The sequence below is a fragment of the Molothrus aeneus genome, chromosome 1 (genome assembly GCF_037042795.1).
Source record: "Molothrus aeneus isolate 106 chromosome 1, BPBGC_Maene_1.0, whole genome shotgun sequence".
Classification (NCBI taxonomy): Eukaryota; Metazoa; Chordata; class Aves; order Passeriformes; family Icteridae; genus Molothrus; species Molothrus aeneus.
The window spans coordinates 18,874,737-18,897,835 of NC_089646.1; the positions used below are offsets into that span (position 1 = coordinate 18,874,737).

At 36.2% G+C, this 23,099-nt stretch overlaps 1 protein-coding gene across 2 annotated transcripts in view; it reads left to right on the forward strand.

The window, feature by feature from the left end:
- DNAJC1 (DnaJ heat shock protein family (Hsp40) member C1) overlaps positions 1-23,099 on the forward strand; it is a 108,431-nt gene that overhangs the window by 56,932 nt on the left and 28,400 nt on the right. For both annotated transcript variants that reach the window (XM_066561607.1, XM_066561527.1), the window contains exons 7-8: positions 3,208-3,298; positions 13,055-13,221. In XM_066561607.1, the coding sequence (XP_066417704.1) occupies positions 3,208-3,298; positions 13,055-13,221 (258 nt within the window). The remainder of the gene's footprint in view (positions 1-3,207; positions 3,299-13,054; positions 13,222-23,099) is intronic.

The window sequence follows — 23,099 nt, forward strand, 5'->3', positions numbered from 1 at the left end:
CTTTATTCTTATTTGTGATTAAATATGACGCTATTCACAGGATTTCCCATATATAACAGTTTAAATATAAATAGCAGAATTTTGCATTTCAAATACATTCTTTTTTTCATTCTGTTCCTTTTTGGAAAGTATATATCTGAACTTATAATAAATCAGCATATATCAGCCCTTTTCTTTATTCTTCATGCTTAACTAATTACATGTTATACTGCTTTAGTGGTGAGAAGAAATAATATATTTGTTTTGGTGTTTTTTTGAAAATGTCTTAAACTCCTGCAAATGAGAACGTATTTCTGATTAGGTAAGGTGGAGTTAGTTAGAACTGTTCAAAGCTTTGTATTTGTTTCTCTTTTCTCTGTATCTTTCCACCCAGAGGTATGAAAATATTACTTTTCTTACCTGTATTATGTCTTGAAGGTGAAGTATACATTAAGTATAGAATGTTGATGTTTTGAGATATAAAATTGTTACTGAATCATGGGGAAGGAACCTTAGATTGGAAGAGACTGTATCTGTCTTGTCAGTGTCTTTAGGGCCCTAAAATACTTGTATTGAGACAAAATGACTGCTTAAATTTATCACTTTGGAAAAGTAAAAAATCTGAGCATAAATCTATTTTTAAATACTTACACTACCAAAACAGAATATTCTTGAAAATGAAAATTCCTGTTTAGACTGATTGAAAGCTAATGAAGAATGAATTGAAAGGCGCTTATTTACATTAAGGCAGAACTTTTCTTCAAAGAACTTCCTATGTTAAATGTTTTTCCAGTGGTTTTTCATTTTGACCTATAACGTCTAATTCACATAAAATTTGTGTCTGTGATTAAAGTCTTTACTCAGGTATGCCTTTTAATTTTTCTTTACAACCTGTAGAGCCATTCTTATTTGTTTATGAGATGGATTTGATTTTAAAATGTTCAAAATCCATTTGGTGTTAAGCTTTTTGTTATTTTTTTTTCTTTGCTTTTCTTTATATGTATACATTTGTGTATGCTTCAAAGTGTGTCGTTTCCCCTTTTTTTTGTTATTATGGTCACAGCCATAATAATCTTACTGATAAGATAAAAGACTGATGCTGCCTTTATTACCTGCATATTACTCCATTTCTAGTGATAATCCATTCTATATCTATAAAGCAACAATTCTACCATATTTCATTTACGTGCTTCTGACTAGTTTTCTTTGTTGTTCAGCTATTGTGTCTCATTTTCATCTGAGCCACATTTCCAATTGTTCTGTGATTGACATGCTGGAGAGATTGACAGTTACCCCCTAGTGCCTGCTGTCTGGAGATCCCACAAGCAATAATGGATTTTACACCAGAATTTAGCATCAAATATTGGCTTTCAGTGTCAAATGGGTTAAATTCAAATGCCAGTTAATTGTAGCCATTTTGAAATCATAGCCTTAAACAGAAGTGGTTTTTGGATATCCATAAGTCTGAATCCTGTGTATGCCACACACCCAAACGTCTCAAACTCAGCAGAAATGAACTATTGCATTTATGGCTGTTTCTGTTTCTTAATTTTTCAAGTAGGCCAAACCTCGAGAGTATAAGGAAAGTTCCCAGTGTGGTAGGGAATTCTTATTTCAGGTAAACCAAAAAGAGAACCAGTGCTGATTCTAATTTTGTGATTCAAATATGTCTCCTCAAAGCCTACATATCTGCTGTTAATGCTAGTCCTGCTTTAACTACACTTTTTTTTAGCCACAACTCTACTTTAAAAAAACCCTTTTTCCCAATCCTAAAAGTATTAGCATGTGAAACGGTCTCTTCTGTTATGTTCCAGAAGCAAAAAGTTATGTAAACCCTTTGAAATTACTTTTGTGTGCAGAGATTTCCTACATAAAACTGGCAAAAAACTCCCCAAAACTTGCTATTTCCTATACCCAGAAAAAAAAAAAAAAGAAAAAAAGAGTAAGTGGTGTTTTGGAAGGAGGTGGAACTTTACTGATCTTTTGTGGGAATTTGTCAGAGTTGTTCTTCAAGCATCCTGACTTTATCAATGAGATGTCTCCAAACCACTACAAAGTTCTGCTCAGAGCTTGGTCATGATTCCTGTCATGTGCTCTCCAGCCTCCTTCAAGTAGCTTTAAAGGGTAGATACAAGTGTAACATGAAGAACAACTTTGCAGGGAGAGTGGGATGATTTCTACCATAAGCTAGATTAGCTCAGATTTTTCTTTTCAAGGTTTCTTAAGGTGTCTTGTTTCATGTTGATGATACCAGGTTTTGTTTAAAAATATTTACTACCATAAAAATATTTACTACCATTCTACAATACATTCTGCATTCAAATTTAAGTTACCCTTTATCTGTAAAAAGTGGTACTGTTAGTGTAATAATACCAAAAATTATTTTTGGGTAGGAAGATCTAAGATTAGCTCTATCAAATACTATAATTAATTTTTGTGTAATACAATAGACATTCTGCGTGCTTGATAAATAACAATTTCTCTATTTCAGCGTTTGTAGTATGGATTCCTTGTTTTTGAATGAGTATAGAAATCTCTTAAACTGGTGAGAGTAAGGAAACTTTTCAGCAATCTGGTTGTTCATATTGGAAAGCTTTCAACAGAAATCTATAATAACTTGTTCATCAGATTTTGTAAGGGTCTACATTATTGTGGTGTATGTGTGACAGGACTTCTAGTTTTATGTGTACATTTGCTTTATAGATCTCAGATTAGAATCTAATCCTTGGAGAAAAAAAAAGTGTATTTTCAACACTTTAATAGCAATGTAGAAGTTGGTTAAAAAAAAAAAGGGGAGGGGGGGAACAAGCTGGCACATGCAGTTAGTGTTACCTTAATGAGTTCACATTGAGGTGATTGCTGCCTAGCACTTGCCTTTGTTTGTCCCTGCACACACTACTCTAATTAAAAACATCTTTTTCTCCCTTGAACTTCCAGATTGCTGATTTGAGCAAAGTGGGTGCATGCTCTCTGCAAAGCTGAGGTAGTTTCTCCAACCATTTTGCTTTTCAGGTTGTCAATGAGCATCAGAGTCTATAATATCAACACTATTACATTTGAGTCTTTATTACACAAATTCTATGTTTTAGACTGAAAATTGCTGTAACTCAAGGAAACAAATATATCTTAATTATTTTTTTTGTGAGGTTAAGTGAGAACTTAAAACAGAGCCATTGCAATTACTTGTTTGTATAAGGATGCTAATGCCATTGCAACGTTTTCTTAAAGGATGCCAGACAATTATATGTAGAATATAAAGAAACAAAAATGAAGGAGAAAGAAGATGCCCTGGCTAAGGCTGAACTTGAAACACTTCAGAGTGAGTTTTTACCACTGTCTTAATAAACAAAGATGTAATACAATATACCTTCTACATTGGATGTATATGAACACTTTTCTAACCTTCTAAAATACATGCTTTATATATTTCTCTACTGCTGTTAAATTTAAATAAGCTTTTAATTTTGTGGCTAATTTTGTAGTAGGCTGCTGGTTTGCTCCTATAGAAACATACAACTCAGGTGATCAGTTAGATTATAGCAAGAAGAATATATCTTGCTAGAAATGTTGCTTTATGGGAGGGGAAGATCTCAAATGTACTGTAAATTTTCAGAAGTGGCCTCTTGGGTTTTTGAGCATTTTTGTATTCTCATTGTTTGTAATTTTTTTTAATAATATGTTTAATAATTCTTTTGTTCATTTTGAGTTGATTTTTGTGATAGAAAGTGACAATTATTTGAATTTCCAAAAGGATGGATGCAGACTTCAGAGGTGGATTTGTGCTGTTGTTCAAATAAATATTTAAAGTTTTTTTTATACTCTTATAAAATAAAAGACCAGAGAAGGCAATTAACATTTTCTTTAATAAAGCATTCAGAATAATTATAGGTGGCTTTTCCTTTCCTTCTTTCAGTTATTTGCTTTTGACAATTATTAAACTTACCCTCTTCTGAAGACAGTTTTAACAGTTTTTTGTCCATGTTTGTATGTGCATGCTTGCTTTATTTACTGTACTTAAGTATTTGTTTTAAGTATTATGTGCATGCTTTTAAGTTCCTTTATTCTGACAAGTGCATTGAGTGCTTTGTGATAATTTAGTAGCTTGGAGTAACCATCAGCCTTTAGGTACTTAAAATACAGCTGCATTATTTATATTTACAAAGTAGCTAAATTTTGTAAAATCAGCGAAGAGATCCAGTTCCAGCAATAATTCCCGACTTATCACTAGCTGAATCTATTTTGGGAAAATGGATAACATTCAGCATCTCAGTGAGCATCATGGACCCAGGCCAAATCTAGCAAAATAGTGCATATAATGCTTGTTAGGAAGGCCTGCCATTATGTTTGAGATACCAACCACAAAATGGGTCCTTGAAAAGGGTCTTGACTCGGGTTATTAAAAACTTGTTAAATTGTCAGATAGTAATGTATTACCATTGTTCAAAATAGCTGGCATGCATTCCTCATTGAAACCTGTGAACTGCTGTGAGTTTAAAAAGGACTAGTTTTTGAAAAAAGAAGGGCAAATGAAAGTGTAAAGTTATTAACATCATATTGTGCACGTTCCTGTGTGTCACTGAAAGGCCACATGTGAAGTTTTAAGTATTTCCCTGCTGCCAGGTGTATTGTGAGAGTCACTTTTTTATTGTTACCTCCATTAGCAGTGCCCATCCCTGAGAGGTGCAAGTTTGGCCTTCCAAGTCACCCCTGACCTCTCCTAGAAGCACCACCCTGTCCCCTGTCATGCTGCTGGGTGCCCCACGGTGTAACTGCCCTGTCTGCCAGGTGACCCAGTGTCACTCGTGTGACTGCCATGTCCAGGTGACCCAGTGTCACTCGTGTGAGCAGGGGCCAGGCCTTACCAGGCTCACTGGCATCCTGCCCTTCCCTCGTAGGCTTGCTGGCAGGGAGCAGGCAGGATTGAGAATCACCGCCTGTAATTAGCAGAGTTTGAGATTTGGCATGGAATTATTTGGTCAGCCATAGCAGTGCTATAGCCGGGCAGCAGAATGAGCTGTCAGTTACCTTTTTTTCTAATAAGTAAGACTCCCAAGAGAGAAACAAGAGATGCATCCATGTTACTGTAGGCAGAAAAAAATTATATCATTTTTAACTGAAGCTTGCATGCAAAGCATCTGCTAAATTTGCTTATTTCATTATGTTGCTCTGCATTGTCATATCACAATTAGCATAGAAAGGTTATAAATCACCAAATGTGCATTTTGTTTGTTTGTCCCCATTCTTCTTAATTTTAGACACTATCTCTGGGATGCAAGGTCATAATAAAGGTTCTGTCTATTTAATTGAGTAAACATATCTCTCATGCTGATTAGCAATAGCTGTTTTACAGTGCTTGTTTTTTTTCATGCCCTGACTGCTGGTTTGCCCCCTTGTCTGTCTGCTTTCCTGCTGAAACTGTGCAGTATTCTGTAGGCAGCTTGAACTAAAACCAGAGTAAGGTACTGAAGGAGGAAAATGTAGTTTGCTGAACAGGAAAGAGAGGACAATATTGAGATGTCAATAAAGTTCTATTTTTGGGAAGGAATGTGAAGAAATAATTTCTTGGTAAGTTAATATTATGCACTTTTGATTTATTTTTCTGGCACTTTTGCAGTGTTTCTTATCACTTCTCAATCCATCCAAAATTGTCATTACTACCTTAATAAAATATAGCAACTTTACCTTACAAAAATAGAGCAATTTATAATACAATCTTAGTTTTCTAGGAAATAGGGTTTTGTAGGAATTAAAGGGAGTTGTGTATTTTAGGCACAAAAGTAGAAATGGTTTGCATTACATTTTCTGATGCATTTTTCACATTTAGATGCAAGAACACAAAGTTTTATTTTTAAATGGAAGTGCTTTAATTAATAAACTTTCTTCCAACTTCTCCGTCTTCTGTCATGTCACATCTGTGATCCCCACATCATGGAGTGGTTCTTTCCCAATGAATAGCCCTGTTCCTCATAGTCATGGGATGCAAAGTACAGTAGGTGTTAGCTGCACTGAATAGGCATTATTAAACTGAGATGATATAGGCATACAATCTGGATAGATCACTCAGTTTTTAAATTTAAATTGCAAGGTTTGAGTAGTTATCAAGACAAATTCTAGCAGCTCTCAAGCTATTTTTGCATGGAGTACTTCTTTCAATGATGTCCATTTTGGGGGAAACACATCTATTTTTCTTGCTTTATACTAAGCCTTGGCAGTTACTTTCCATTCTTCTGAGTTTGTTTTCCCTGACATTCAGCAGGAAAACTTAAATTTGTTTTTAAAATATGTCTTTTTTAAAAAAAAGGTGCCTGCTAAGTATTGCAGGTGAACTATTCACTGGCATCCCAGTTAGGAAATATATTTGCATTGTAAATCCAGAATTCTTGCCATGATGTACAAGGCATCTGGAACAATCTATGGCAGGAAACCGGGTTTTTTTCTAGTTATAAACAATGTTGAATAGTATGTGGGGTTTTCTGCTTTTTCCTTACCCCCATCTGTCAAGCTTTAACTCAAGTACGAAATTACAAGCCCCATGGCTGCTTGATGAGCTGCCTATGTCAGGCTTTTATGATGTGGTAGTCTCTTCACAAGGTCTTACAGCACTCTTACCCAAGTGCCTGCCACCAAACATCCAGAGCTGTAATGAAACCTTTAATGCATTTGATCAGGTTTGGTTAGGCTTGGTTGGTCACCCTTTCCTCACAGCTTGGAATACAGCATGCTGCTTGCATAGCTTTTTGTATTGTTTCATGAAACCTAGGGATAGGAAACATCATTAGGTCATTTAGTACAGTGGGTCTATTTCAGACTCTTACAGGTGAAAATCAGTGGAAAATACTGATTCTCCTGACTTGTCTTACTTGACTTGTACCAGTGGTGCACTTCAGCATTGCACTTCCTTGTTACTCAAGATACAACACTGATCAATAAACCTTGAGATGCCTTCTGTTCTTCATGGTTTGTTCAGATAATTAATTTTGCTACTGTATAGTTATATCCTAATTTCAGTATGAATTTCTCCAGATTTGGCTTTCAGTTGTTCATTATTAACATGTCTGTGCCTAAAAAAAAATCTATTTATCTGCAGGTTTTCTTAACATAGAGCCTTTCTTGATCCCTTAATTTCTGTGGATCTTCTGTACTTGATTTAGTTTTGCAATGTATCTAGAAGTATTGGGCCTTGGGTTTGTATATAATGTTCTAAAGTTTGTTATCTTCTGATTATAAAATCATGTTTCTTCTGTGGTTCTGTGGTTACAGAATCACAAGTTATATTAGTTCCCGTTGCTCTGATAGCTCATTTTGGATTGCTTGTCCATCATAACTGCAAGCCCTGATATCAAAGGTTCCTTGACCCCTAAGTCCCTTCTAAGTGCAGATGTGGCATAAGGCCCTCAACTGTGTAATTTTCAAAAACACTTTTGATTTGATTGGTCCCAGACTACCAGCCAGTCCATGTTCCTACTTCTTCTTGTGCTTTCCTCTTCACTGTGAACCATTTGGAATAAATTTGTAGAATCTAGCACTTTGCTGAAGGTTACTCTCCGTCCAAATAATTGATAAATATATTGGATAATTGTGTTTAGTATTAATCTCTGCCAAAATGCAGTGTTGACATGGCTGCTGAGTAATGATTTGCTGACACGCAGGTTCAGAGAAAATTAATTTATGCAATGCACGCTTTTTTGGTTGGTGTGGGTGTGAATGTTTTCTGATCACTTAATTGTTACCTCTGAAGCCTAATTATGGCAAACTATGTCTCATCCATTTCACTGATTGTTTTGGCAGGCCTGCTGAAAGAATTTTGAACTTTCAAGCTTGTGTATTTCTCCCAGTTGTTTCAACTAGGCTTGTGTGATATACCTCTCCCCACAAAACTTGCTTTAGACTTTATTTTTGCGGAATATTTTCCATACAGTGCATGAGGCTCATTTGAGAGAGGCATGCATGCTTCATTATATGCATTTGTTGGACGGCAAACTAATGCTCAAATATTGGAGCCTTGTTTCTAATCCTTTTATATTTTGGGGGAATTGGAAGTTTTGGGAAGGGTAGATCTTCAGAAAAAAAGATGAAAGTTATCAAAAGCTGTAGCTTGGGAGTTTTTTGTAGCTGAGGATGCATTCATCCCTGAGCATGTCTTCAGTCAGTTTGCTCAAAAATAAACTAGCTTGTATGTCCCAGTACAGAAGATGTGTGTATCTGTCTCTAATTCTTGATATGTTCATGTAATCCCATTGACTTTGAGTATAGAAATGTGTACCTTTTTTTAAGCATATGTGTGTTTGCCCTGTATTTGCATTGATATTGAACATAATTTGCTCCATTTTCTCAGTAGACTGTCAAAACCTTAGTACAATTTTTTTCCAGACTTCTGGGTTCTTTGTGTTCTGTCTGACTGTGTTACTGTATGTGTAAGTGAATTTTTCTCTTGTCATGTTTTCAACAAATTTTAGTGCTACAAATGCTTTGGTTGTCTTTCATAGTTGCATAGGTAAGTGAACTGTGTTGAAAAAAGAGATCTCAGTGCAGTATCTTACTGATTTGCCCAAAAGATGTTTGCTGTCTACCTTTTTGTGTGGTCATATTTCTTGCTTACTAATGCATGAGATATCAGGCAGTTTGTCCCTTTAATTTTCAAGATATCACTGTCTTTTTTTGACTGTATTTTCTGTGAATTCTTTCTCATGCTTAAAGCTTAGAAGCTTTGCAGAGAGAGAGAGCTACAACTTGATGTGTCAAAATTTCTTTGCAGAAGTTCAGTGCTTAGTTTTGGTTTTATTTCTTCCTCTGTGAAGCAGTTGCTTTTTTTTTTTTGTGGAAAAATTCTCTGAGTTCTTTATTTTAAGATCAGCTAACATGTAAAATCAATATAATTTTTTCTGAAAACTTCAAAGTGCAGGACCTCTGATACTCGTTATGGAAAAAGCATCACTGTTTTACTACATGGCACTTGATCCATAAAGTCTAGCAGATTCCTTATCTGACAGTATCTTAATGCATGATGTATCTTAAAGCAAATAACCATTAGCTAGATACTATTAATTCTGCCAGTGATAAAATTGATGTAGTAACATGGTGGAAGAATTAATGAGGAAGTGTCTGATTATGTGCAAGTGATTCATTAGACTTCAAAACTCTGATCATGGCACCATAAACTAGTAAAATGTAGAGCCATTAGAAGAATAGTATTGGAGGCCTTTAGAAACATATAATTTTGTACTTTAGGGGAGTTAACTAATTGTTATCTGCAATGTCTGGGCATCCCAGTGATAGGTCTGTTTATATGCTGTTCAAACACAGGGGATGTAACTGCAGCTCTTTTTTTAACTCTTAGTTAACAACTACACATTCAATTTTATTCTTCTGATAAAGAATTTGATAGTTCTAAAGGTGAAAAATACTTGTAGAAAATTAGACTTTTTGCAGTATGAATTCAGGAAATTATAAAACAAAATCCCTTCAGCTAAAAAAGACGAGAACTCTGTAAAAGTTATGAGTTGTGTAAAATACTGATCAATTGACATTGGACTGGTAGATATCAAACAGTTTCCAGTGTGTTTATGATCTTGGATTCCATATGCACAAAAACGAAATTCCATTTGTTTTTAAAATTCTATTTAATAGACTAAAAAAGTTACTACACTGTAATTTGGCAATTAAAGTACATTATCTTCCCAAAAATAGTAATGAGAGTAAGTTTTTAATTTACCCTATTGAAGTCAGACTCTGTTTTACCAAGATTGTTTTCTCTCCCCTTTGTTTACTTGTATGAGTGCCAGTAACTCTGGTTATAGTGAAGATTTGCTGGATATTGGTGCCCGCTGTGGTCTGACTGTGTCTCCAGCAGATACTGAGCTCGCTGTCACAGAATTGAGAGGAATCTCCATTCTAGGAAATCTTTACTGTATGTTTCTCCTGCATTTTGGTTAGGTTTGTGTGCAACAATATTAAAACAATATTTGAGACCGGAGGAGAAAAATGTCTTTTTAAAGCCTGTTCTGTTATAGTAGATGGCCTAAAACCAGCAGCATTAGAAAATGACACTAAATATTAAGGGAACACTTGTGTTTCAAAACTCTGAATCACAGCTGCAGTTGTCACTGCTGTCAGCACAATCAAACACATCCTTACTTTAGGTCCTGGTGGTGGGCAGCTGCACCAACTTCCTGGCTGTCTGTCAAGCATCAGCAGATACAGGATTCAGCCGTCTAGGCATCATCCAGTATTTCGAAAACCTGATCCATATTCTCTTCAGGGCAAAGTGCCTGGTCAGGTCAGAAGTGTCTTTTAGGCTGCCAACTGAATTGCTGATAGTGAAGAGATAACATGAAGGAAGGAGGTTTTCTTCCTGAGTATCTCTTGTGGACTTCTGTTGTTTGGCTGAAATAGTTCCAGTGGTCTGTTTTGCTTTCTCAATATTCACCTGAAGGAGCGCCAGGGCTTGGCTGCCTTAATTTGAGGCTTCATACCACTAAACATAACTTCTGAAATTCCTCTGTCTAAAATACTTTAAGATATTACCATTAAACTGCTTTTATGTGCTTTCATGTTCTAAAAAGGGGCTTTGAAAATTCTGAGGTGAAACTGTTCTTGGTAGGTTATTGGAAGCCCTATGTCAAAGGTGCTGTGACTTCATTTTTATTTATTTATTTTTTTAATTTAATATGACAGCCATTGTGGTATCAAGAGATATGCTGAACTCCTTCATCTTTTTGTATATGCATGGGAGACAGTAGAGATAAGATTTTTTTTAATTCTGGTTGAGTGCTTGTTTGAGGTTGTACAGCCATCTTCTCTAGGTGGGATTTCTCGTTCTTTTGATAGTCAGCAAACAGCAGGGTGTCTTATCTGTGTTAGGTCTTCCTCTGTCACTTAACAGCCTGAAGAAAGCCTAGATACTGTCTTTGATACCTCATTTTAAAGTGGAGCACAGTGTTCTCTGGAAATAGTTACAGAATGACTTCCAAAACTACAGCAAGAGCGTAGATGACCTATTCCAGGCTATGCTCTTCATTTTTAAATGTTGGTCAGAAGATTTCAGGCTTTAACTATTTGCATATTTTGATGGGGAAAATTAATAAGCAATAGCTGATGGGGTGCAAGATTCAGGAAAAGCCAACTGTCATGGGGTGTCTCCACTGTTAAGTAATTCCAAGTGAACACACAGAGTGTGCTTGATTATTTTGAGGGATTGAAATAAAGTGGTGAAAATTGTCATTGAAGTTAACTTCCTAGAGTACTTTTGCTGGTATCAGTGTTTGCAATAAAGAGATGGTAAAGCTATTGTTACTTATCCATACAAATCTTAACAGATTCTAGAATCTGTTAAGTAAAATGAGAGTATATTGGATTAAAATTAATATATGTGATTTGATTATAAAATTTACCTTTTGAAATAAACAAAAAATTGTACCTGTGTTGTCTTTACTAATATCTGCATAGTGAGACAAATGCTGCTATTACACTTTTGGATTTTCACTTAATTTTGAGGAGTATCTGTCATTTCATTATATTTTCTACACATCCCTACAGAAGGATGCTAAAAAAATCCAAATCCAAATTTTAACTTAATATTTCATTTACTGAAATTTGACAGGCAAAGTTAAAGATTCTTTAGAAAAACAGGTCTCTGAAGAATGTACAGGGAAACTCTGAACAGTGAAAAGTTGAAAAGCTCATTCGTCATCCTGTTAACTTGCAAGATCTGTATGACTTTTCAGTTCATTTTGGGCTTGGAACAGTTCTCTATCCCTTTGTTATTTTCTTAAATACTCAGTTCCTAGGGTTTGTCAAATCTGTGGAGTCTTTTCACTGTACTGTTTCTGCACATATATACTATTAGGAAAAGAAATTCTGCTTCAGAGTCTGCAGGGTCCTCTGTCCTCTTTAGGAATTTTTTAAAGGTTTCCATGAAAAACAGATTTTTCTCCTCTGAAGAATTAGGGCATGGTTACAAAGGCAGATAAGCTGATCAGACAAGTGTGGTTCTTCTTTTCCTTACTCACCACCTTTAAATGACTTGGACCTTTTTCTATTTGTTTGAGTATTAAGAGCAGTTTTCTACTTGCTTAGTAAATTGAAGTAGCTTGCTGAGTGATTGGGTGATTGTAGAAACACAGTAGGAGGGAGAGGAGCACGAAGTTATGCAGTGGAGAGTGAAAAGGTGGAATCAAGTGTAGAACTTCCTTCTTGGTTGCAGTGGAGTATTAGATCAGCTCTTTCAGTTTAGGAACATTTAGTCATTGTGAATTCAGCATATTTTGAAAACAAGAGGAAAAAACAGAAGAGTCCCACTGGGTACACCTAAGGTTTCTGGACACTTTCTGAGTGTACAAGCATCTTTCTGCTCCTCATCTTGTTTTTCCTAAAGTTCTGCCAATTGTCCATTTTAAATCTTACTTTTGAGATCATCTTACATAGTGGAGGCATTTTTAGGTGCTGGGTTTAGGTTATTGTGGTCCTTCCTTTCTTTCCCATGAGTTTGCTGCTCCCATTTAATACCATTTGAAGGGCAGAGAGAGCAGAAAACAGTAATAATCAGTGTTAGAAATGAGGTCCAACATTTAAATCTTCTTAAATGTGTAAGTGCTAGAACAGAGCTATTTGTGGTTTGAGAAATCTGAGAATAGAGAAGCCATCTGTTGACTCAGAAGCTTCTACTTAGCATAGCTGACCATAAAGTAGTACAGAATTGTCTAAAATTCACCTTTCTAACTCTGCCAATTTCTCTGAAGCTGGCTGGACTTCAGAATCTTTTAACAGCTCCTGTGCTTTTGCTTGTACTAATCTTCTTTGCCAAGTGGTATAGCAGTAACGAGAGCTAACTCATCTGGCCCTTTCCAGCATAGTTCAGATGGAAGAGCAACTAAGTGGGTGCATTGCCATTTACTTCTAATAAAAATAAAATTATTATGCAAAACTCTGATTCTCTTTTTAACAAAGAAATTGAAGGCACTTCCTCAGTGGAAATTTTAAGATAGGATTAAGAAATGGGGAGCTAAACCTGCTTCTGAATTATGCATGCCTGCAGTACTAGTAGCATTACTTTTTCTTATTTTTTACTTTTGTATAGAAGAGAAGAAACCTAAAGTCAAGAAACCAAAATTGGAATTCCCTGTATACACAGCCCTGGAATCAAGTGGGTATATACCATCTTATGATCATGGAGCTTCAATCGAAGAGATTGAGGAGCAGATGGATGATTGGTTGGGAGGCAGAAACAGAACCCAAAAAAAGAAGGTAGGTTCAAAATCTTTCATGTTGTTATATATCTTAAAAGTTGATTTATTTGCTTTCCTCTCAGGAAAACAGAATATTGTGTGCATACCACCACAATATTCATATACCATTACAGTGTAGAGAGGTATTAATTGTCTGACAGAGAAATAACAGAAAAAATTATATTAATGTTCAGTGCAATTTGTGTAATGATACTGGAAATGTTGTTATAATAAGATGTCGTTGATTAAGCCATATGAAAGCTCTCTATGGTTTCTAATATAAATACTATTCTTGTTCACTAGAAATTAGTAGAACATAATGCTGTCAAGTTGCATGAGTCTTGGTTCTTTCTCTTAATTGCAGTTAATAACATTTTGCTTGCAAGAATAGATTTTTCTCTGTTAAAAGAAAAGCAAAGGAAAAAGAGGAAACCTCTTTGTAATATGCAGATGTATTGTCTTTTGATTGTAGAACTGATTGTGTACTTTGTGCATTTTATCTGATGCATGGAACAGTTCTAACAATTCAATTTAGGCCTATTGTTAAGGGTCTTTCTACTCAGAGATAAGGGTTCTTAGTGGCAGTTAGTATAATTGTGTTCTGGTAAATTTTATTGAATCATACTAGCTTGAAAATGTATAATCTTCACGTTGGAACTGAGAATAAACGTTGTAAATTAGTCTGCTGTCTTGAAAGTCTGCCTTCCTTGGAAAACAGGTGAGAAGGGTGTGTTTGAAGCAAAGTTGGGTTGGTTACATGCTTGATCATCTAGATCCCCAGACTCATCCCCCAGTTTCTCCTCTGACAGAAATTGAATCTGTCTTTGAATTTCCATGAAAATGCAGAAATTGAATAAGACTGGGCCTATTCCATCTATAAATTTGTACTTCCTCACAAAATATATAGAAGTTGTGTCTTCAGAGATGCTGCTAGGAGAACTGGTTGTAGGTCCTTCCAGGTGTCTTCCACAAAACTTGGTTTTCTACACTATAATCTGGATGTGCAGTATTGCATCTCATTGCTTTGATAAATTAGTGTCTTTTTTAAAGCATTCTGTTACAAAAGGGGGGTTAACCTTTTAGGGACAAGCAGGCAGTTTGTAGGTATGCTGTCTGGGTAAAGTGTTTGACCTGAACAAACTGTGATGAGTTCTGCTTCCTTTGCTTGACAGCTAATATGTTATCACAATGCAACATCAACATTTAATACAGTTGTGGAGGAAAACAGATTTATAAACTGCAAAAAGAAATGGAGAATATAAGTCACTGGCTCCAGAAACCTATAGGAGCCATTTGTATCTAACAGGAGAAGGGCTGTGTCATATGATTTGTAATAAGCTCACTGGGAAAATGATTGTACCACAAGTGAATTGTTCCTAACTGTCATTTGACACATTTTCCATTTCAGAAATACATATTGTTCATCACATCATGGATGTGAACTGGGTCAGCATCCCTTTTCTGCCTCTAGCATGGATGTGAAACCAAGTGGTCTGTAATGTCCCCCTCTCAGTTCTGCTTGCTTTAAGAAAGTTACTCTGTCATAAATCATTTTGCTATCAGACCTTTTCTTGTGTCATTCTTCACTCATAAGGAAGCCTGTTAGCTTCTTTTTTCCCTTGTCTTCTGTGGTAGCTCAGGGATGCGGACTGTGTACCAGACAACATCAAAGTAGCTTGATAAAGTAGTACATTACTTTGTCATCCTTCCAGGAGTAAGGAGTGGAATTGCTTTCCCTGCTTTTGGCATCCCAAATGTAGACAATTGCAGTAATTTAATATTGCTCATCAACTGCTCTGCACTGTTGATATTTGTACTTTAGAGGTGCCTATAATCCATGAACTAGTGTTTTGGAAATGCTGTACTAGGCAAAGTGCCTAATTTGATAGAAAGATTAGATTATGTTCAGTTTTTAGATTGATTTATTCTTTTTGAATACTTTGAGTTCTTTTTTTCTTTGTGATTTATTCATTTTGGTTACTGCTTCCATAGAATTTTAAGTATTGAAGTAAATAAAGAAAAGGCTATAGAGAAGAACAGCTTCCTTCTTAGCCATTGTAAAATGATCTACCAAGGGAAGGAGAAAGAGAAATGTTTTCCTGTTTTTTCCATAAAGTTACATAGCTGGATGAAGACATGCTTATAGCATTGTAAAGTTATTCTTCTGCCCAAATTTCAGAATGCGCTGAGCTTATGTCCATAAGGAGGTAATCTTGCCATGTTGTTACTCTTTAGTTAGAAACGAAAATTAAATGAAATAATAAAAGAAAGCAAGCTATTGAGAGATAGATAATATCAGTATTGCAGAACATAGAGGTAGTTTTTCTGTATTTCTGTGTAGCAGTGATCCATCCACCTTTAGTAACTTTTTTGTATGGTTTTAATTATACTTTTCAAAGAAAAAAAGAATACTTAACAGAAAGACTAGGTTAACAGTAAAAATAAATTTAGAAAATAATAAATATGAGGGAAGGTTAAATAGTTGGAATTTTAGATCACAGAAAAGGGGGGCTGTGTGGGAATAATGGGATACAATGCTTTTCCAGTCCATTCTAGTTTTGTTTTAGGTAAAATTATAATAATTTACTGTAACCTACTACCTTTCATAAATTCAGAGAGAAAGAAATACTCAATTTGCTTTGCAGCCAGGATGCTTAAATTCTGGCTGATTTGGGAACACATGTAGGTGGAGGCATATGCCAAGAGCATGTTACCTATATCATTTATGAAACCTTTCCATCTATCCTTTTCTTGAACTCAATCTGTTGGAAATAGTGGGAGCTGACTCAGTTGTATTTGAGAGCATGGAAATGAAGTAATGGGGCTCTAGAGAGGATTTTTTTTTTGCTATATAGGAAATCATATACTTGTCTAGGACTAAATTGCATATTCATATAATGCTGGCTATACTATTCATGCAAACTGCATATGACTAAGAACCTGGGAGGAATTGCTAAAAGCTCTTCTCATGCTTATCAACAAAAGTCTTCAAAGCAAAACAAGCGAAGTTTATTTCTAAGATTCTTTTTATTTTGTGACTGAATGTTGGTGCTCTGTTTCTGAGAAGGAGATCTGCAAGATCTGACAGGTTGTTGAGATCTTAGTTCACTTAGCAAAAGTTTCTGACTTTTTTTTCCTGTATCTCATTAAAAGGTGACTGGAAAACTTGTTCTATATATTATCTATATATATATTCTTATTAGTAATTAAGGGAAATTTAGAGGGAATGGATTTCCTTTGAGATGTACTATTTTGTAGCCTGAATAAGTTGTTAAGCCACTAGTTAGTAACCATTTAACCCTTTACTTCCCTGTTGAGCAACCTATTATGTGGAGCTGGAAGAAAGAAAAGGAACTTCTTAGAAGACAATATTTCATTACATCTGATCTTATTCAGTCATTTCTGCAAATATTCCTGCAAGAATATATGTCCTCACTGTTTTTGGAATCATGCTATTGATGAATCATTTCTCTCAGTGGGATTTCCCTCATACTTTGTTCTGATTTGATTTTATGTGATTCATAACACATGTTGTTTTCACGAGAGTTCATTGCTTATGTGAAGAATATTGTTGTTGCATGAAAATCTTGGCCCTTAAGAAATCATTGGGAGATTTATCATTGTCTTCAGTGGGACCAGGATTATAATTCCTTTTAGTTTACAGATTCCTCATAGTCTCCACTGGAATCTCCATTTCATATCATTATTTCACTCATTCATCTGTGAAGATAGAGTTCCAAGTTCTGTCTCAATGACTGGTGAATACTTTTGACCTTTTGATATTTGCTTGCTCTGTAAAGAGGAGATAAAGGTGGAGAAAGACAGTGCCTGATCCCTTCCAGCTGGACCAGATGTATGGATAGAAAATGATGTTTCTCATTATTTTTGTTTTTCATGTTATCTGCAGCACTTCTTGGCATTTGGGTGTTTTTGATACTGCAGGAGCACTTGGCTTGATTTTACTAAAGCAGGAGTAGTAAAAACTTTTTGTGCACAGAGCATACAACACTTTCATTTGATATACTGTTAACCTTTAAATTAAGATTATTAAAAATACTGTGAAATAAAGGTATACATAAGTATACTTTTATTAAGTATGCTTTTGTATAACTATACTTTTATACATAACCATTGTTTTTACACAGGTTATTGTAGATGCTGGAAACATGGTAGCTACCATTTTTTCTTAATTATTGAACTGTATACTCTGATCATTCTGGTGCTGAGCTCCTTTCTGGTTAAAATGCATTTTGTGCTTTTGTTTTTCTCAGCCTGGGCAATCAAAGCACTGTGTTTCAGATATAGGGTATTGATAACTGAGTGAGCTTTTTAATCATGAAGGTTTTATTTGAAAGCTGGCTGTGGAACAGTGATATAACTTTAAATGCACAGAAGAGATCTCTCTGCTTTCTAACATTAAAAGGCAAAATTCTATACAAATACTAAATTAATATTAATTAATATCTAAAATGTATAGATTTGACAATTAAGTCTTAGTCATTTTATAACCTTGTACATTTTGTAATTGCCAGCTAGCCTGCCACCTGCTCTCTTCTGCCTTGGATCTTCCCACATCTGTGCTGCTTTGAAATTTGAGTATGCTTTTTCATTAGTAGCAAATAATGTGGTTCTTGTTCTAATCAGATGTCATATGACAGATTACCTGAATACAGTTTCCAGGCTTTTAAAAAATGTTAATTTCTTAAGCAAGCGGTTTGTATCTTAGCAGGATTAAGGTGCTGTGTAAACCAGATGTTTTAATAAATTGGTCTTTGAGGGGAAGGGTTATTCTGTTCTGGTGTGCAGCCTGAGGTCATCTAGTTTTGAAATAATTTATTTTCTCTTTCTAAGCAGTGAAGCAAATATGCTACTTGAAAAGCGTGTCTGGGTTCCAATGTTCTTTTATTCTTGAGACAGGTACAAATAAGCAGCTAACAGTCTGAAATTCTTCAGAGTGCGAGCTACTGGGCCTTAATCCTGCCTCAGAAGGATTGCTGTAGGTCCAGAAAGTAAATCTCTCTGTGTTCCCAGTGAATTTAAGGCTCTGTGTTGAGACTGCCAGCAACCATACATGTTAGTGTCAGTTATGAAGCTATTCACTGGAGTAGTCTGAGTTCATAATACATTTTAACCTGAGCTCCAAATTCTCATCAAATGGTGATGACTTTGAGTTGCTATTGATCTGGGCCATATTGAATTTAGTCACCTTGAGGTGAAAATCTCAGTATTCTATCACCAAACTCTTAAAAATGTAGTGTTACTGAAAAAGTGCTTCATTAAAAAAAAAATAAAATCTGCATTAGAGTGTTACTGAAAGTGTTAAGAGTTCAGACTTTCCTGAGGTTTTTTATGCTTAGTGTCACTGCAAATATTGCAGACTCAGCCTGAGCAGAATATTGGGGTTTGCACGTTAAAAAAACTCTACAGTTTGTTACATGGGATACTCCTGCAGCTGGCGTATTTACATTAGCATTATTACTATTAATGAAAAATTATATACATGCTTTTAAAAATACTTGTTTAAATCTACCTATTTTCTTTTGGCTCTTTGACCTATCCAGGTCAGTGGACAGGTATGGATCAATGTATTTTTCTTCTGTGCAACAGAAAACTAGTGATGAAATATTGATAAGTTAGAATGATAGAATCATTTAAGTTTGAAAAGACCTCTCAAGATCATCAAGTCCATGTCAGCACCACCATGTTCACCACTAAGCCACATCTAAGTGCCACATCTGTGAGTCTTTAGAAAACTTTCAAGAACAGTGATTACACTGCTTTCCTGGGTAGCCTAATGCAATATTTGACCACTCTTTTAGTGAAGAAAGTTTTCCTAGTATCCAATCTAAAACTGTCCTGGTGCAATTTGAAGCCATTTTCTCTTGTCCTAGTGCTTGTTATCTCATCTACCCTGAGCCTCCTTTCTGCCAAGCTAAACATCCCCAGCTCCCTCAACTGTTTCTCATCAGACTTGTGCTTCAGACCCTTCTCCAGCTCCATTGCCCTTCTCTGGACTCTCTTCAGCACCTCAATGTCATTTTGGAATTAAGGGGCACAGAACTGAACCCAGAATTCAAGGTGTGGCCTCACCAGTGCTGAGTGAGGATGATCGGGGGATGATCACTGCCCTGGTCCTGCTGCCACTCCATTGCTGAGCCAGGCCAGGATGCCATTGGCCTCTTGGCCACCTGGGCACTCTGTGGCTCATGTTCAGCTGCTGTTGAGCAGCACCCCCAGCACCTTTCCCTCCAGGCATCTTTGCAGCCACTCTGCTCCAGGCTGTAGCTGCAGGGGTTGTTGTGAGCAAGGGCAGGAGCAGGCCCAGGCACTCGGCCTTGTTGGACCTCAGAGCTCTGGGCTCTCCCCATCAGTGCAGCCTGTGCAGATGCCCCTGCAGAGCCTTCCTGCCCTCCAGCAGCTCAACACTGCCACCCAGCTCGCTGTGTCTGCAGGCTGCCTGAGGGTGCCCTGGATCCCCTGATGTGGGTCATTGATAAAGACATTGAACAGAGCTGTGCCAGCACTGAGCCCTGGGCAGCACTGCTGGCTGCAATTCCATTCACCAGCAGCCTCTGGGCCCGGCCGTGCCAACAGCTTCACACCCATCCCACGGAGCCCCAGCCAAGCCATGAGCAGCCAGTTCCTGCAGGAGATGCTGTGGGCAGTGGTGGCCAAGGCTTTCCTGAAGTCCAGGTAGGCACATCCACAGCCTTTCACCCATCCACTAAGTGGTCATCTTATCACAGAAAAGGAGACCAGGTCAGGCAAGCAGGACCTGCCTTTCACAAACCTGTGCTGCCTGGGCCTGATCCCCTGGTTGTCCTTCACATATGATTGCACTCAAGAGGATCTGCTCCATGACCTTCCCTGGCACCCAGGGAGAGTGTGGAGAAGGCATCCTTTTGTTACACTTTATGTTGGTGATATAGAGAACAGGATATACCAATAAAATAGCTTGACACCTTGGTTATTCTAAAATGTTTATGTAATTACATATTAGTGATTCTATTCATCTTTCTTTTCCTCTTTGCTAGCCTCCAACTCAGTCAGCCTAATGAACAGAAGAAAACAACCAGAAAGATTTTTTCAATTTTTCAGGCATTATAAATGCCAGCCAAGTTGTTGTTGGTTTTCTGGGTAATTTGTTTGTTCCTTTATGTGACTGTTGAACCAGAGCAGTCTATTTCTAGGAAATTAGTGTATTTAGCATATTTCTATGCAGTTGGTGTAGTTTTTTTTTGTTTAGAAACAATAAATTTGTGTACTTTTATGTATTCCTTGAGTCATCTTTCCTTAAATGGGACACTAACCTTCTTTTCAGGCTTCTATCTTGAGTATTTAAGCCTCTAAGTACTTTACTTTGGACATGAAGAGCTTTAAGGAGAGAATAAGTGTGATTCTAAAAAAAATATAATTTTTAATTATTGAGCTTTCCTTGGAGAGGATGACCCATATATTTAAATCTAGAATAAGGCTTGTCTGCTTTTGAGCTGTGAATATCAAATCATTAGGGTCAGGAATCTAATTTAATCTGCAATATTAAATATTCAAGGCTTTTTAGTCTTCAGGTTTTCTTAAGGAAGAATAACATGATAGGATGATATATTCTTTAACTAGCATCTCAAGTTGTGATGTCAATGTTATGGCAAATATACATCAAAGAACAAATTATATTTGTAAAGAAATAATGAAGTAATTAATTTCTCCTAGCGTTGGATTCAGAGAAAATATTTTTTATGACTGAGACAAATGCGACAAGTAGTAAGCATTATACCAAGCGTTACAGAGTTTTGCCTGAAATAGGTCATTAATATGTAAAGACTATGAATAAACACAAACTGAATAGCTGCTGTGTAAGTATGTGTAATTTATGTATTGTCTTTTTTGCCTTTCTCTCTTTGACCTTTAGTTAGGTTAGGTTAACAAAGCACAGGAATCTTTATTTCTTTATTTATTCTTGTATGTATAGAAAGTAATGGTGTGTTGTTAGGCTGTACATAATTCTATAATATCCTGCTTTCAAATATACCATGCTCAGGCTAGCTGGAACTGCAAGCAAGAAAGTCATACTATGAACATTTAAAGATAATATTAAAATTTATCTAAATTATATAGAGAAATTCTTTTATATGACAGCCAGAAAAAGAAGGAGGTTTGGAAATTATATGTTTCACAGCACAACCAAAATTCAGTCTAGATTGCAAAGGAAACAGCCAAAATATATATTTCCCTAAGGACATTTCCTAAAGATAGTAACAATGTGTTATATAAACACTTATGCACTAGTTAAAACATAAATCAGCCATGCATATGTGTTGAATTAAGGCCATACAGTTGACATTTGCCTGATATTTCCTGATTTTGACTGAGTTTTTAAACTTTCCTTCTAATTAAATATAGTAGCATGGGTTCTTGTCTTGTACAGACAAGAAGAGTAATACACTGATTTCAACACCGTGCTATAGATGTTGTGGTGTCAAATTTTAGCTTTCAGTAGTTTTCCAACTGAATCTCTGTTCCAGAAGAAGTGATTGATGTGACTTGCTGCCATAATTCAATCTGACTAGTTTCACACATGTACTTTCCGTATGTAGTCCTCAGTTTTTTGAGTCTGTCAGTTGAAAACTACCAAAGAGCTCCAGTTAATTGTGCAAAGTATTAACCTGTGGGGGAAAAACACACAGTGTTTTTAAAATGCAACTCTGTTTCTGCACTGGGCAGTACTATAACCTCAGTTCAGGCACCTGCCTGGGTGAGGTTAGGGCTGTATAGCTTTTTACATTAACTTTTTTAGCTCTGGTTGAACTTATTAATCTGCCTCAGGTCTTGAATCCTGTTGCACTTCTGAAATTGATACGGTAGTTTTCTATCACAGAAAAACATGGTAATTGACACAAGAGAAGCCTCATTCCTGTGAAGAGAAACTGGAAATTGATCTTGCCCAGTCAATTCTTGAAGATCTGACTTTAGTCACTGTCAGTGTCTCTTCTGTCCTGAAGGTCATATCCATTTTACATACATTTGCAAGAAATTGTGTGGTGGTTTTGTAATGAATCCTTTTTTGTTTTGCTCTCAGCCTGGGAGAGATGTAGAAAAACATGTGATGGGATTGCTCTGATTTAGCCCAGTTGGAGTCAGGGGGTGCTGGGCATCCTAGTTTCCTAGGTAGCGTTCCCTCACTACTTCCCAAAACAAAGCCACTCCTATCTCAACTGCAAAAGGAAGAGTAAAGAAGCAGAAAGGAGTAACTGCACATATCAGGGGTAGGAGCTGGAAAAAGATGCGAAAGCTGGTTAATCACTGTAACCTTGCCCCATTTGCCTGCCCATCCAAGAGAAAGGAGAGAACAATTCAACAATCCCAGTATCCTCACAATTTTGGCAACAAATGAGAAGCAAGGATGTTAAATATCCCTGAAACGGGATTTCACAGGAACCACAACTTAGAGATCAGAAAGAATTTGCAGTTTTTATAGCACTGACTTCTGTAGTTCAATTCACTGCTACTCTTTTTGGCTTTTTAACATGAATTTGAAAAGTGCAAACTGTTGCAAAATGCTTACTTACTTTTCTTCATATGATTTTAGCTATCTTTAAGTTGGAGAAGGAAGTTAGCTTCAAATAAATCCGTAGTGATGTTTCTATATAATATTTTCCAGACAAACCAATTAAAATTTGGTTTGATTCAGCATCTTACCTTCTTTCACAGTGTATAGGCTGCTGCTTTCCTTTCCTTTTCTTCCTGGGGCCATGACTATAATGAGGTTTGGTCAAATTTATTTATAGAAATTACCTAGAAACTATAATCTATGGTAAACTCCAATTACTAAAAATAAACTGAACAGTGGGAGAGATTTGGCTTTTGTTGTTGTTGTAAAGATAAATATGTAATCCTGCC